The sequence below is a fragment of the Denticeps clupeoides genome, chromosome 2, assembly GCF_900700375.1.
Source record: "Denticeps clupeoides chromosome 2, fDenClu1.1, whole genome shotgun sequence".
In the NCBI taxonomy this organism is placed as follows: domain Eukaryota; kingdom Metazoa; phylum Chordata; class Actinopteri; order Clupeiformes; family Denticipitidae; genus Denticeps; species Denticeps clupeoides.
In genome coordinates, this window is record NC_041708.1 from 18416360 (window position 1) to 18428618 (window position 12259).

At 43.9% G+C, this 12259-nt stretch overlaps 3 protein-coding genes across 4 annotated transcripts; 1 reads left to right on the forward strand and 2 right to left on the reverse strand.

The window, feature by feature from the left end:
* Window positions 1-30: 30 nt before the first annotated feature.
* thyn1 (thymocyte nuclear protein 1) lies at window positions 31-2344 on the reverse strand. 2 transcript variants are annotated; one of them, XM_028968699.1, is made up of 6 exons: window positions 994-2344; window positions 850-918; window positions 691-783; window positions 527-622; window positions 294-444; window positions 31-187 (listed from the first exon to the last, which is right to left on the reverse strand). In XM_028968699.1, exons 1-6 carry the CDS (start codon window positions 1177-1179, stop codon window positions 183-185), a joined length of 600 nt encoding a protein of 199 aa, XP_028824532.1. In that variant the 5' UTR covers window positions 1180-2344; the 3' UTR covers window positions 31-182. The 2 variants fall into 2 exon arrangements, with proteins under 2 accessions (XP_028824532.1, XP_028824531.1); XM_028968698.1 differs by having other exon boundaries at window positions 31-209.
* Window positions 2030-6918, forward strand: acad8 (acyl-CoA dehydrogenase family, member 8). Its single transcript, XM_028968696.1, has 11 exons — window positions 2030-2504; window positions 3242-3342; window positions 3419-3588; window positions 4094-4203; window positions 4429-4505; window positions 4581-4718; window positions 5058-5193; window positions 5680-5777; window positions 5911-6063; window positions 6458-6560; window positions 6644-6918. Exons 1-11 carry the CDS (start codon window positions 2342-2344, stop codon window positions 6694-6696), a joined length of 1302 nt encoding a protein of 433 aa, XP_028824529.1. The 5' UTR covers window positions 2030-2341; the 3' UTR covers window positions 6697-6918.
* A 2494-nt stretch (window positions 6919-9412) lies between these two features.
* Window positions 9413-12259, reverse strand: LOC114768850 (V-set and immunoglobulin domain-containing protein 2-like). Its single transcript, XM_028961238.1, has 6 exons — window positions 12104-12259; window positions 11823-12027; window positions 11586-11744; window positions 11144-11263; window positions 9733-9844; window positions 9413-9503 (listed from the first exon to the last, which is right to left on the reverse strand). The coding sequence occupies exons 1-6, from the start codon at window positions 12257-12259 to the stop codon at window positions 9413-9415; spliced, it is 843 nt and encodes a 280-aa protein (XP_028817071.1).

The window sequence follows — 12259 nt, forward strand, 5'->3', positions numbered from 1 at the left end:
AAGCATATTTCAATGTCCAAAAGGCATTTATAAAGAAAAAAATATTTTATTTAAAGAATGCTTCTTAGCTGCTCATGGCCACTGGTCACTGGTTCCAGATTGTTAGTTACGGTTGGTTTCTGGCCAAAGGGTGGGGCTCCACTTGTGTGGAACATCTGATTAGATCTGATTATCAGCATCTTCTAAACTGAGAACAAAGTCAAACTCCTCTGAAAGAAAAACAAGATGAAAACGGTACGTAGTATAATAAGCATGCCATCGTTGTTGCCGCCACCGTGCAGGTCCGCACTCACCCTCTGAGAGAGGCTGCACCGAGAGCCTTGCTCGGGTAAACAGAGCCACACCCTTCAGCGGCCCACCTTTAGCTTTGTGCTGCAGGTGGTGTTTCTTCAACTCAGACAGAGGAATAAACCGCTTCATCGTCCTCTCATACTGCACATCCACCTGAAAGGGGGAGTGGGGGAAAGAATTATCACAATAATGTGGAGACAGTACAGAACATTTATGAAACGTTTTGGAAGGTCACCATGCTCCACTTAGGGTTTTCAGGCTTGCTAGATGGATCATAATGAGCATCTTTCTTGTCAAACTGTGTATGGTCCACGTAAGCTTCCTTCACAACCTATGGAAGCAGACATGAGGACATGCATGAGGGCTGCTGTACAAAAATCTGAAGTGGTGTGAACTGACCTTGATTAGCCCAGCGATCCCTGGCTCTTTGCAGTTGCTGTGATAGAAGAACGCCTGGTGTCCCACTCTCATGTCACGCATGAAATTACGGGCCTGAGGGCAAAAAAAAAAGCACTTCGCTACTAGGGCTTTACTGTAGAACATTTCAACGGGTCATACCTGATAATTTCGTACTCCATCCCAACATCCTGTCTGATTGGGAAGCGCTTTCAGGTCTTCAATTCCAAACTGAGAAAAGGCATGACGTCATGACCTTCAAGGTTCAGGAAAAGTGGCCCAAGCCCTCCGTAAAATAGTACTCACCTTCACATCGACTCCATTTTCAATTCGACTCTCAGGCTCGGATTTCATCAGCCAGTGGCTGTAGGAGTCTTTCTGCTGCTCCTCGGCGGGCTCTTTCCGGGCCTTTCTCCCTCCTGCTGTCTCAGTAGACGCTTCACTGTGGGATGGGGCTGCATAACCGCATTTAGTCTCTTGTAAGTGTATCATGTATTTTTATATATTGAGGACTGAGCACCAGAGGGGCATAAGTGATGTTTACAACTTTAAACCACAAATTACTTTCATCTTTCAATATATAGTAATATGATTTTATGCCTCTGGTTCTCATCCCTCAGCCATAACATTATGAGCACTGTCACTGGCATGAATAGCATTGATTGTCATGTTGCAATGACACCTGGAAGTGGGTGAGATATATTAGCAAGAAAGGGAACAAAAAATGCAGATCTCGTGTGATCTTCCTGATCTGCAGTCTAGTCAGGACATACCTAACATGGCCCAGGGAAGATAAACTGGTAAAATAGTGACAGAGTCATGGCCAGCAAAGGGTAAATCATACACCATGGCCCATGCTGACAAATAGCTCTGACAGAAAGTTGCGTATTGGGTTGCATGGTGCAGACCAGGCAGCTGATCAATGTTAACAGTTAAAAGTGCCTACAATGGGCATGTGATCATCCAAACTGGAGCACAGAGCAGAGGAAGGTGTCTTAGTCTGAATAATCACATTGTCTTGTGTGTTGCTTAGCTGGGGAAGACATGGCGCCAGGGACGCTGGAGCAGCAATGTTCTGCAGGGAAACTTTGGGTCCTGCATTCATGTGGATGTTAATTTAGGCAGGTGGTAACCCTGCCAGCGCCTTCTTGGAGCAGGATAGGAACGATGTGTGGAACACAACACTGAGATTTAGGTGTGGCCTTCAAATTCTCCAGATCTCAATCCAACGAATATTGGGATAGATCTACATTAGGAACAGTTCTGATCCATGGAGGCACAACCCCACAGCTTACAAGATCTTCTAATGAATGCTTGGCGTCTTCTTTCATTTCAGGTGTTCATCTATAAAGCACTGGAATGCTTAAACACGACATATAATTTATATTTTAGGAACTGAAAATGTGACTTAAATATGAAATAAACATAGCAAAGAATCAAACTAAATGTATTAATGGCGCCTTCCCTTCACTGCGTGTGTTTCTACCTGCGCGGCTCCTCTTCTTTGGTGCCATTCTTTTAGTTGTTCTCAAGTCCCAAGGTGCTTCTAAAGCATAAAGACTCTTGCGTCCCGTGTTCACACGACGCACACACCGTCGCGTCGGCTGCTCTGTAGTGACTAGCTCTGCTCTGCTCTGCTCTGCTCTGCTCTATAATGACTTCATTACCCACAATGCCCCGCCTCCCTTCTGCCCCTGGAAGTGTCATGGCGGCTGCGGCAACTGCAACACTCGCCCGAATGGGCTCTTGCCTCGGCAGAAGCCGCCAGGTCATATGTAACAGGATTCAGAGAAGGGGATTCGTATCTTGTATCGACCGTAAGCTTGATTCAAGGTTTATTAAAGTATAACGCACACAGCATGGTTTCAACTGTATTGTGTTGACTTTCAGCTGCGGTCAAGCCTTTTATAAATTTGGCGTTAATGTTTCGCACGTTGCGTACTTGATGAAGGTGGAAGTTAGCGTCTCTAATTTGTAATAATGGTCTCAGGATGCAGGATAACGTCCAACTTTAAATAAAATCGGATTTATTGAACAGATTCCGTGCATGGTCCGCCGCTTGCGACCACATGTCCAGGCGATTTGTCTTTTTATTGGTCATCGCTTGATCACAAGGGGTGTGAATTGTAAAAAATTTAAATTTGTTCTTATTAAATATAATCTAAAATCGCACCGTGAATAGTTGTTTTAGCTGTTTCCATATTTCCAAAATATTTGCCATTCTAATATATATAGCAGGATTTGTAAAGTTTCTCACGGACATTAATTGTTCTTTTTTTTTTTTTTTGCATGCAATTTAACATTATTTTGTTGTTCCATTAAACATAGCATTTAATAAAGGTGTCATGTTACCAAAATAACAAACTTTCTTAAAATAAAGGAATTTCTGATATCAGAATGTATCTTTCTTATACGATAAAAAAAAAAAAAGACTCCGGGTCCAGGTTTACCTTTTGTGGTGTAAGGCCAGTTCTAGACTTAAACACAACTGCTGTGAAGCCATAAATAAAGTAACGTTATCTTTTTTTTTCTCTCTCTCCTTATTTTCTCTTAGTTTCTCATGGGCTCACCGATGAGCAAAAAGAGTTTCAGAAAGTGGCCCTTGACTTTGCTTCCAATGAAATGGCCCCTCAGATGGCCGAATGGGACCTGAAGGTTGAAGGAAACCCCTCTTATTGTTTCGGCGTGCTGCCTCCTTGCTCCGTAACAAGAATGTTTTAATCCCCCGAAGGAAATTTTCCCCGTTGAGACGATGCGTAAAGCTGCCCAGCTGGGCTTCGGGGGGATCTACGTGCGGCCAGATGTGGGGGGCACTGGCCTCTCCAGACTGGACACGTCCGTTATCTTTGAGGCTCTGTCCACGGGCTGTACCAGCACCACCGCCTACATCAGTATTCACAAGTAAGGCGTGCTCCGTTTTTGTACATTTTCGGTGTTGATGCAGTTGCTCTTAGCAGTTCCCAGATGTATAATAATAATAATTTCTATAACATATTTATATGATATAGGGCCCATGTTATCATTTTACATTCTCCGACTAGATAAGACAACGAACAACACAGCGGGATAAACACGGCGTTTTGTATCTCAGTTGGTTCTTTCTTACAGTCATTGAATTGTTTCAGTTACTTAGTATGGACTGAACGAGTTGGATAATCCATCATACCACTTTGCAGAATTAAGCTGTAGCAGATAATATATATGGAAGGAGATTAATTTATGGACATCTGTGCTTTAATTAATATTTGGGGACGGAGAGTTCCATAGCTGGAACAGGTAAGCAGGGTGATGCACAGGCAAGCAAATCAAACTGAAATGGGGAAAAAAGTCCTGTTTTCACTTATGCTCCTCCAGAAATTATTATTACTGTAAGTCTGCTATTTCAGGACCTTTTTTGCATTTGCAGCATGTGCGCCTGGATGATCGACACATTTGGCAACACGGAACAGAGGCAGCAGTTCTGCCCTGATCTCTGCTCAATGGAAAAATTTGCCTCGTACTGTCTGACAGAGCCAGGTGAGTTTTAATGCCATGAATATTTAATGCCTTGCCACAGGCTGACTTCATACTTGCACTGGGTGTAGTCATCTGAAAGGTATAATCATTGTGATGCTCTAGTTCACCGGTGGCCCAACAGCCACTCAAATTCATGGTTAACGGTGTCACTGTGCACCACGCTCACGGTCTTCTGCAGCGTACCGCCTTCTTCTACATTTCAGTGTCCCTGATTTTGTTTCCAAGGCAGCGGAAGCGATGCAGCTTCGCTGTTGACCGGCGCCCAGAGAAAAGGTGACCATTACATCCTGAACGGGTCCAAGGTACGCTGCAGGGGTTTTCATATCGGTGAGCAGTGAAACCTCCATCTTCCTCTGAGGCACTGCCTTCCTCCTCAGGCTTTTATAAGCGGGGCTGGAGACACGGACGTGTATGTGGTGATGTGTCGGACCGGGGGGAAAGGAGCAAAGGGCATCTCGTGTCTGGTTGTGGAGAAGGGCACTCCAGGCCTGAGCTTTGGCAAAAAGGAGAAGAAGGTAAAAACTTTTATATATCAGCTCTTCCTTCAGGGACGGCCAACAAGGTCATTGTTTTCTGCTAATTCACTCCAGGGAAATGTTTCAGTGACCCTCACTCTGCTTGAAATAACATGTTCACATAGAATCTCCATCATATTTTATTTTATGTTATGCACATATTTTATGTTTAAAAATATAAAATTGTAATATTTGGTTATGTTTGCAATATTTGCATATTGGTTCACTTGAATACTTGGAATATTTGCAATACTGTGCAAATCGAGCAGTCGCAAAAGCATTTCACTGCATATCATGGGTATGACTGTGCATGTGACATAAAATTTGAATTTGAATCAGGTGGGATGGAATTCACAGCCAACCAGGGCGGTCATTTTCGAGGACTGTGCTGTCCCAGTAGCCAATCGTTTGGGAGAGGAGGGGCAAGGATTCACCATTGCCATGAAGGGCCTAAATGGGGGCCGGATCAACATTGGTGAGTATTACTTGTGCTTCCGTCAATCTGGCTATGTTGCTTCAACATCGTGTGAATGTGTGTGTGAGTGAGTGTGTAAGTATGAGGAACATCATAATGTCATTCCAGCTCCCTGCTCTGGATTTCTCTTCAGCCTGAATGATATTGGTTTATTGGGGCAGTGGTGGCCTAGCGGGTAAGGAAGGGGACTCGTAACCGAAGGGTTGTGGGTTCAAATATTGAACTGCTAAGGTGCCACTGAGGTCCCCACACTGCTCCCTGGGCGCCTTTCCTGGCTGATGGGTTAAATGCAGAGGACACATTTCCTTGTGCGCTGTGCTTGCTGTGAATCACAATGACAACATTTTTTTTACTTTCTGATGCCGCAGCATCACCCGTTTGTATGGTTTCATGTAACATTTTGTATTATGATATGTGTTTGATCTCAGCACTACTACTGCGTTACGTAGTGTGGTGTAAAGGGCGGTTGTGAATACCTGTCCTCAGCTTCGTGCTCCCTGGGTGCGGCTCATGCGTGTGTGCGGCTGGCTCGGGACCACCTGCGTGTGCGCAAGCAGTTCGGAGAGACGCTGTCCAGCAGCCAGGTAAGCTTTTAGCTGACTGGGAAGCCTTGCTTGCTCGCGGTACGGTTCTTTTTATCTATGATCACAGACGCTCATCTATGGTCAAGGAAAAAGATACAAATGATGCTGATGATTTGTTCTCTGTGTTTCACAGTTCCTCCAGTTTAAGCTGGCAGAGATGGCAACACGGTTGGTGGCATCGCGGCTGATGGTACGACAAGCGGCCGTGGCCCTTGAGGAGAGCCGGTCAGATGCAGTTGCTCTTTGTTCCATGGCCAAACTCTTCGCAACGGACGAGTGCTTCATGGTCAGGAGCATTTCTGACTCATTCTTTATAGACAGTGATGGATATATAATGGGACAATTTTCAAAGAAAATGTTTATTGATAGGCACACTATTTTCTAAGTGCTGTTTTGACCACAAGGGGGCAATACTTTTACAGAAAATGTATCAATTAAGACATTAAATGTAATGGCAGTTCTTCTGAAATGCATCAGAAATCCCCAGAGCTAATGAAAACTGTGATTCTATTCGTTTGTGGTTTGCTCCTTCCCTAATCTCCAGATGGTCAGCTGACAGTGGTTTTAGCCTGTGAGTAGTAGGAACAAGTCCTACCTCTCACAAGCCCACTGGGTGACCAACGGAGGCCAAGCCTCCATCATGCTGCTCTCTCTCTGATTGGTACCTCTCGTCTGTGCAGATCTGTAACCAGGCTTTGCAGATGCATGGGGGCTATGGGTACCTGAAGGACTACGCCGTACAACAGTTTGTGAGGGACATCAGAGTTCACCAGATTTTAGAAGGTGCAGTAGATCAGAATTAGAAAGAGACGCTTGGATTTTTAAGGAAGTATTATCCTAAAAGTGGTTTCTGTGTTTTTTTACAGGTACCAATGAAGTGATGCGCATGATCATAGCTCGCAGTCTCTTAACAGACTAGGAACATTAAGTTGTTCAGGACTGGATGTGATCTTTATAGTGCAGTATAGTGTGTGTGTGTGTGTGTGTGTATGTGTATATATATATATGTATGTGTGTGTGTGTGTGTGTTTTTTTTAAACCTCAGAGATATGTACTACCACTTCAGCTGTGTGGTTGGGCATCACCGTGTTAATGTCTTTTGGTGCCTGTCGTGGAAAATAAAGGATTTCCAAACTCTCAACTGGGTGATGCAGAATTTATTTAGGGTTATGCTGTCGACAAAGCCATAGCAAAAGCCACACATGAGAGGTGTACAGAGTTGTCTCCACCCAGCAGGATGAAGTTAAGCTGTGATAACATGTTTTTGTCATTGTAGTCACACACAGTAGAAACAATAGGAACATTCAGAGCATATAACAAAACTTTAAGCTGATCGTAGGACGCCTCAGGCTGAGAGCCACATCACATGATCCAAAGTGCAGGACAGAATGTACAGAAAATAAGAACACGTGCTCCTCTTAGATTTAAACTATCCAAAGAACATAAGGAAACATAGAATTAATTTCCATCACAGTGCTTTACCTCACTCCAGACTTTGCCACTGAGCAAAGCACCGTCAGTGGTGGCCTAGCAGTTAAGGAAGCGACCCCGTAATCAGAAGGTTGCCGGTTCGAATCCCGAGCCGCCAAGGTGCCACTGAGGTGCCACTGAGCAAAGCACCGTCCCCACACACTGCTCCCCGGGCGCTGGTAATGGCTGCCCACTGCTCACTAAGGGTGATGGGTTAAATGCAGAGGACAAATTTCACTGTGTGCACCGTGTGCTGTGCATCACATGTGACAATCACTTCACAATTTTTTTATTTTAAAAGTCCCCACGCACTGCTCTCCGACCGCCTGTCATGGCTACCCACTTCTCACCATGGGTGATGGGTTAAAAGCACAGGTCACTGAGTGCACTGGGTGCTGTGCTGTGATGAGTCACATGTGACAACTAATCACTAACCACAGACTGGGTCTTCTCGTTTAAGAGGGTCTGGAATCAGATTTCTGTATCCAAAGCCCAACCACCGTAAGACAATGACTCTCACTCATAACTGATCTTAGATCAGTGAAAGGGGCAGCTGACGCCCAACACTGTTACACATGGTGCTGGCGAGGAGATCCTAACTCTGCAGCCCCTTCAGCTCTTTTAATCATGGCCACTGGCTTAGAGTTAGTCAGCATATTACAGAGTCTTTGCTTCTTGTCCCACGGATAATCCTGATTTAGTGCTAAGCGCGGGATAAGAGGAACATGAGAAGACGAAAAAAGATTTGTGATTTGCCCTTTCCATAATTTAATAAACATTTTTGTTCTCCACCTTTTAAAGCATTTCACACCATTGTATTTTGCCGTCAATTATGTTAACATAAAGTATAACTGCTCAGGCTTTGGTCTCACCGGAAGAAGGAGCAAACCTTTCCAAGATGCCTGTCATTCAGACCTTGGAAGAATGATGGTACACGGTTTTATTGACAATAAGAGTGTTTTGCGACATGGGATGTCTTATAATGCACAACACTCTTACAATAAATCCCTCAAACATACACACACACACACACACACACAGAATAAAAATAATCCTCTTTACTGCCGGCTGCATTCCTCTGGGTTGTCTTCATGGATTTCTTACTCCATACGAATGCAGTTTTTCTAAAAGCCATTCCGACATCCAGTATCCAACAGGCGGAATGGAACTCTCCTGGTAAACTGAAAGCTTGTTTGCTTCATTGTGACATCAGTAATGTCCCATGTGTGTAAATGCGATTAGTGGCTCTATTACGATGATGACAGTCAGCATCTGAAGATTTAATAAGAAAAGATTATATACAGAAGAACTACAAGCAGCATAATAATTCTAAATGTACAGTACAGGCCATAAGTTTGGACACAACTTCTCATTCAATATTTTTTCTTTATTTTCATGACCATTTACATTGTTAGATTCTCACTGAAGGCATAAAAAATATGAATGAGCACATGTGGAGTTATGTTCTTAACCAAAAGTGGAGACCTGAACCCAATCGAGATGAGCTGGACCGCAGAGTGAAGGCAAAGAGGCCAACAAGTTCTAAACACCTCTGGGAACTCCTTCAAGACTGTTAGAAAACCATTTCAGGTGACGACCTCTTGAAGCTCATCGAGAGAATGCCAAGAGTGTGCAAAGCAGTAATCAGAGTAAAGGGCGGCTATTTTGAAGAAACTAGAATATAAAACATGTTTTTAGTATTTCACCTTTTTTTGTTAAGTTAAGTACGTAACTCCACATGTGTTCATTCATAGTTTTGATGCCTTCAGTGAGAATCTACCAATGTAAATGTTCATGAAAATAAAGAAAACACACTGAATGAAAAGGTGTCCAAACTTTTGGCCTGTACTGTATGTTAACTAAACTTGACTTTAACTGCATCTGGCTCTTAATTGTTATCTCACGCTGTATGACATTCATTTTATCGTTGTCCACAGAAAAGAACTCCATTTTAATGGTACCCATGTGATCATTTGTGCAGTATAGCCTATGCTTTTATTGATCAGAATATCAATACTCTGTGAAGAGCTGCGTTTTTACACTTCAGTTAACAATTCCGTACAGCAATAAATACAGCAATATTCAATTTAACTTGATCTACCATACATCAGCATTCATGTAAGTCTGTGGTAAGTAGGTAAGAACATCTGCATGAACAGGGGACGCTACACCAGGGGACTGGACTGTGACACTCGGAGTTCAGGGGGAACTGAGCCAGTGAGGTGGTGGATCACTGCTGCATTTTCATGCTGTTGCCTGAGAAGGAAGGACAGACGGCCCAGAATCCAGGTAAGACAAAATGCTGCTCATGCTTCTCATCACACTATATGTAATTTCTATGCATATGACATGAGCACCAGTTAGCTTTGTTTTTTTTTCTTAATTACCTCTCCAATTTAAGTCTGTTTCAGAGACTTTTTCAATTCAATTTTTGTGGCCATTGTCACTAGTGCCATACCACACACATCTCAACACAGCATCAGACCTGAAACTCTGTTGTCTCCTCCTGTACCAGAAGTAAATGAGCACTGCTCCAAGAAGCAGACAGGCAAGAATGATCCCTATAATGGCTCCAGCAACCGCTGCAGAGCTGGAATCTGAAGATGAAGATTAAAAAACAACCTTTACAGCCTATAATTTAAAATTTCTTGACTAAAATTCAATAGAATATTCTTACTAAATACTTTACATAGTTGAATGTGCTGACAACAAAACCACACAAAAATAATCAATGGAAATCAAATGTATCAACCCATGGAGGTCTGGAAGTCCCACTCAAAATTAAAGTAAAAAAAAAACCCACTACAGGCTGATCCAACTTTGATGTAATGTCCTTAAAACAAGTCAAAATGAGGCTCAGTAGTGTGTGTGGCCTCCAAATGCCTGTATGACCTCCCTACAATGCCTGGGCATGTTCCTGATGAGATGGCAGATTGTGTCCTAAGGGATCTCCTTCCAGACCTGAACTGAAGCATCGTGCCTTTGGTGGATGGAGCAAGACATGATGTCTCAGATGTGCTCAATTGGATTCAGGTCTGGGGAACAGGCAAGTCAGTCCATAGCATCAATGTCTTCATCTTGCAGGACACACTACTGACACACTCCAGCCACATGAGGTCTAGCATTGTCTTGCATTAGGAGGAACCCAGAACCAACCGTACCAGCATATGGTCTCACAAGGGGTCTGAGGATCTCATCTCGGTAACTAATGGCAGACAGGCTACCTCTGGCGAGCACATGGAGGGCCTTTTTTTGAACCGTGTATATATAGTGTTTTCTGGATTGGAGAATAAAAATTTTACGTGGGCTTGGTTGTCAGACCACTAGTATCTTCAGAGGTCTGTTTAAAAATGAGCAATGAATTATTTGATTTCATAGTTTGACTCACTTCAAGAGATGAAGTGAATCTGCCTTTATTGTTTTAATAAGTACTTAACTGTAATAAGTACTGAGTTGACTCAAACATGCAGGTCAAACACTCATTACAAAATAACGTGTTCGCATCTGCAGGTATTTCCTGTTTTGCATGGCCCTTGATTGTAAGATAACAGCAGAAAATATACTTCAGCCAGTACAATGTTTTATTAACAAAATGTTTACCTCCCTTTCCCCCATTTGGATGCTGATGAACCATTTCGATTGTGGATTCAGTGGGTTATGACCAGGTACATCAGTAGTGACTATATATACAATGCTGGTATTTTCTGATATATTTTTATATTATTCCTATTATATTATTCCAAAATTTGATTTGAAATAGAATGAAATTAATCATACCTCATATGTAAGTAAATATTTGACAAAGTGAAACATTTTGTTGCATTTGTTGTGAATAGTGGTTGCAACAACCAACCCCACATGTCTGAACAAATGATATCAGCTACACACTGACTCACCTGACACCCATACATCAATGCTGCATGCTGATTGGCCCAGCTCATTGTTGGCTGAGCAGGTGTACACACCAGAGAGGGCTGCCGAGAGGTTACGCAGGATCATGGAGCCTGAAATCCGGTCTGGGTTGGAGAGGAATCATGAACGTAACATATATTACAGAATCGTTGGAACATTGTTATTAACATCAATGAGTGCAGTCATGGCTAATCTGAGTGTGAAATGCTGCAAGAATGTTGATTTTTTATTTCTCCACTGTGCTTTATGAAGGTCACTTGCTGAAGATAAGGGCTGTGGTGAAAGGCAGGTGTGTTTGTGCAAATGCCGATTGTTCAGCTGACTCACAGATTTTGGCACCGTTGGTCCTTAGCTACTGAATAATGTAGACCAGAGAAAGGTCGAACCCTTCCTCCTTGGTATGTTGCCATTACCTGCTGCCATTACCTGCGACTGCATTGTCCACGGGCAGGGGGTCAGCATTCGTTCCATGGCTCCAGGTGTAAATGGGTGTGGGAGTCCCTCCAGAACTGTGGCACATCAGAATAACATCACTTCCTGTCAAAGTGCTCCCGCTCAACCTGCACTCGGGTGTAGATGGTGGCACTGGGAACAGGAGGAGGAAATTACGGCGTCAGCTCTATTTCGCGGGCCAGGCAGTACAGACAGTGGAGTGGGACTCACTCAGCACAGTGAAGTTTATGAGGCCCTGGCCACTGCCAGACCAGTCCCCCGGGTTGGTGACCTCGCATATGTAAAGGCCTGTATCTGATGGGCGAACGTCATAGATTTGCAGGGACGCGGTCCCTTTCACTGGAGGATTTTGGACCAGGGACACCCTGCCACCCAGAGAATTCACCCAATACACTTTTCCGTTGTAGTAAAGAACCTGGGGAGGCAGAGTCAGACTCTGTTATCTCTGTTAGCCAAGCACACACACACATGCTCATGAGTACCGTCCTCACCCTCTCGGCACGGCCCATGGGGACCCCAGGTGGGGCGTAGCGCCACTCCAGTGTGAACCCCTGGACAGGGGTGACGCTGTATGTGCAGGAGAGCTGAGCTGAGCCCCCCTCACGGGCAAATACAGGACCCCCCACCTGCACTGCCTGCTGCACCAT

Excerpts from the sequence above, each read along its gene's own strand:
- thyn1 (XM_028968698.1), bottom strand. The coding sequence starts at position 1,179 with ATGATACACTTACAAGAGACTAAATGCGGTTATGCAGCCCCATCCCAC. Across the intron at positions 784-849 it reads ATGGAGTACGAAATTATCAG|GCCCGTAATTTCATGCGTGA; the intron begins GTATGACCCGTT and ends TTTTGCCCTCAG. Across the intron at positions 445-526 it reads AAAACCCTAAGTGGAGCATG|GTGGATGTGCAGTATGAGAG; the intron begins GTGACCTTCCAA and ends TCCCCCTTTCAG.
- acad8 (XM_028968696.1), top strand. The coding sequence starts at position 2,342 with ATGACTTCATTACCCACAATGCCCCGCCTCCCTTCTGCCCCTGGAAGT. Across the intron at positions 3,343-3,418 it reads TGGCCGAATGGGACCTGAAG|GAAATTTTCCCCGTTGAGAC; the intron begins GTTGAAGGAAAC and ends AATCCCCCGAAG. Across the intron at positions 4,204-4,428 it reads GTACTGTCTGACAGAGCCAG|GCAGCGGAAGCGATGCAGCT; the intron begins GTGAGTTTTAAT and ends TTTGTTTCCAAG.
- LOC114768850 (XM_028961238.1), bottom strand. The coding sequence starts at position 12,259 with ATGGTGCAGCAGGCAGTGCAGGTGGGGGGTCCTGTATTTGCCCGTGAG. Across the intron at positions 12,028-12,103 it reads CCATGGGCCGTGCCGAGAGG|GTTCTTTACTACAACGGAAA; the intron begins GTGAGGACGGTA and ends CTGCCTCCCCAG. Across the intron at positions 9,845-11,143 it reads CATTGATGTATGGGTGTCAG|ATTCCAGCTCTGCAGCGGTT; the intron begins GTGAGTCAGTGT and ends CTTCATCTTCAG.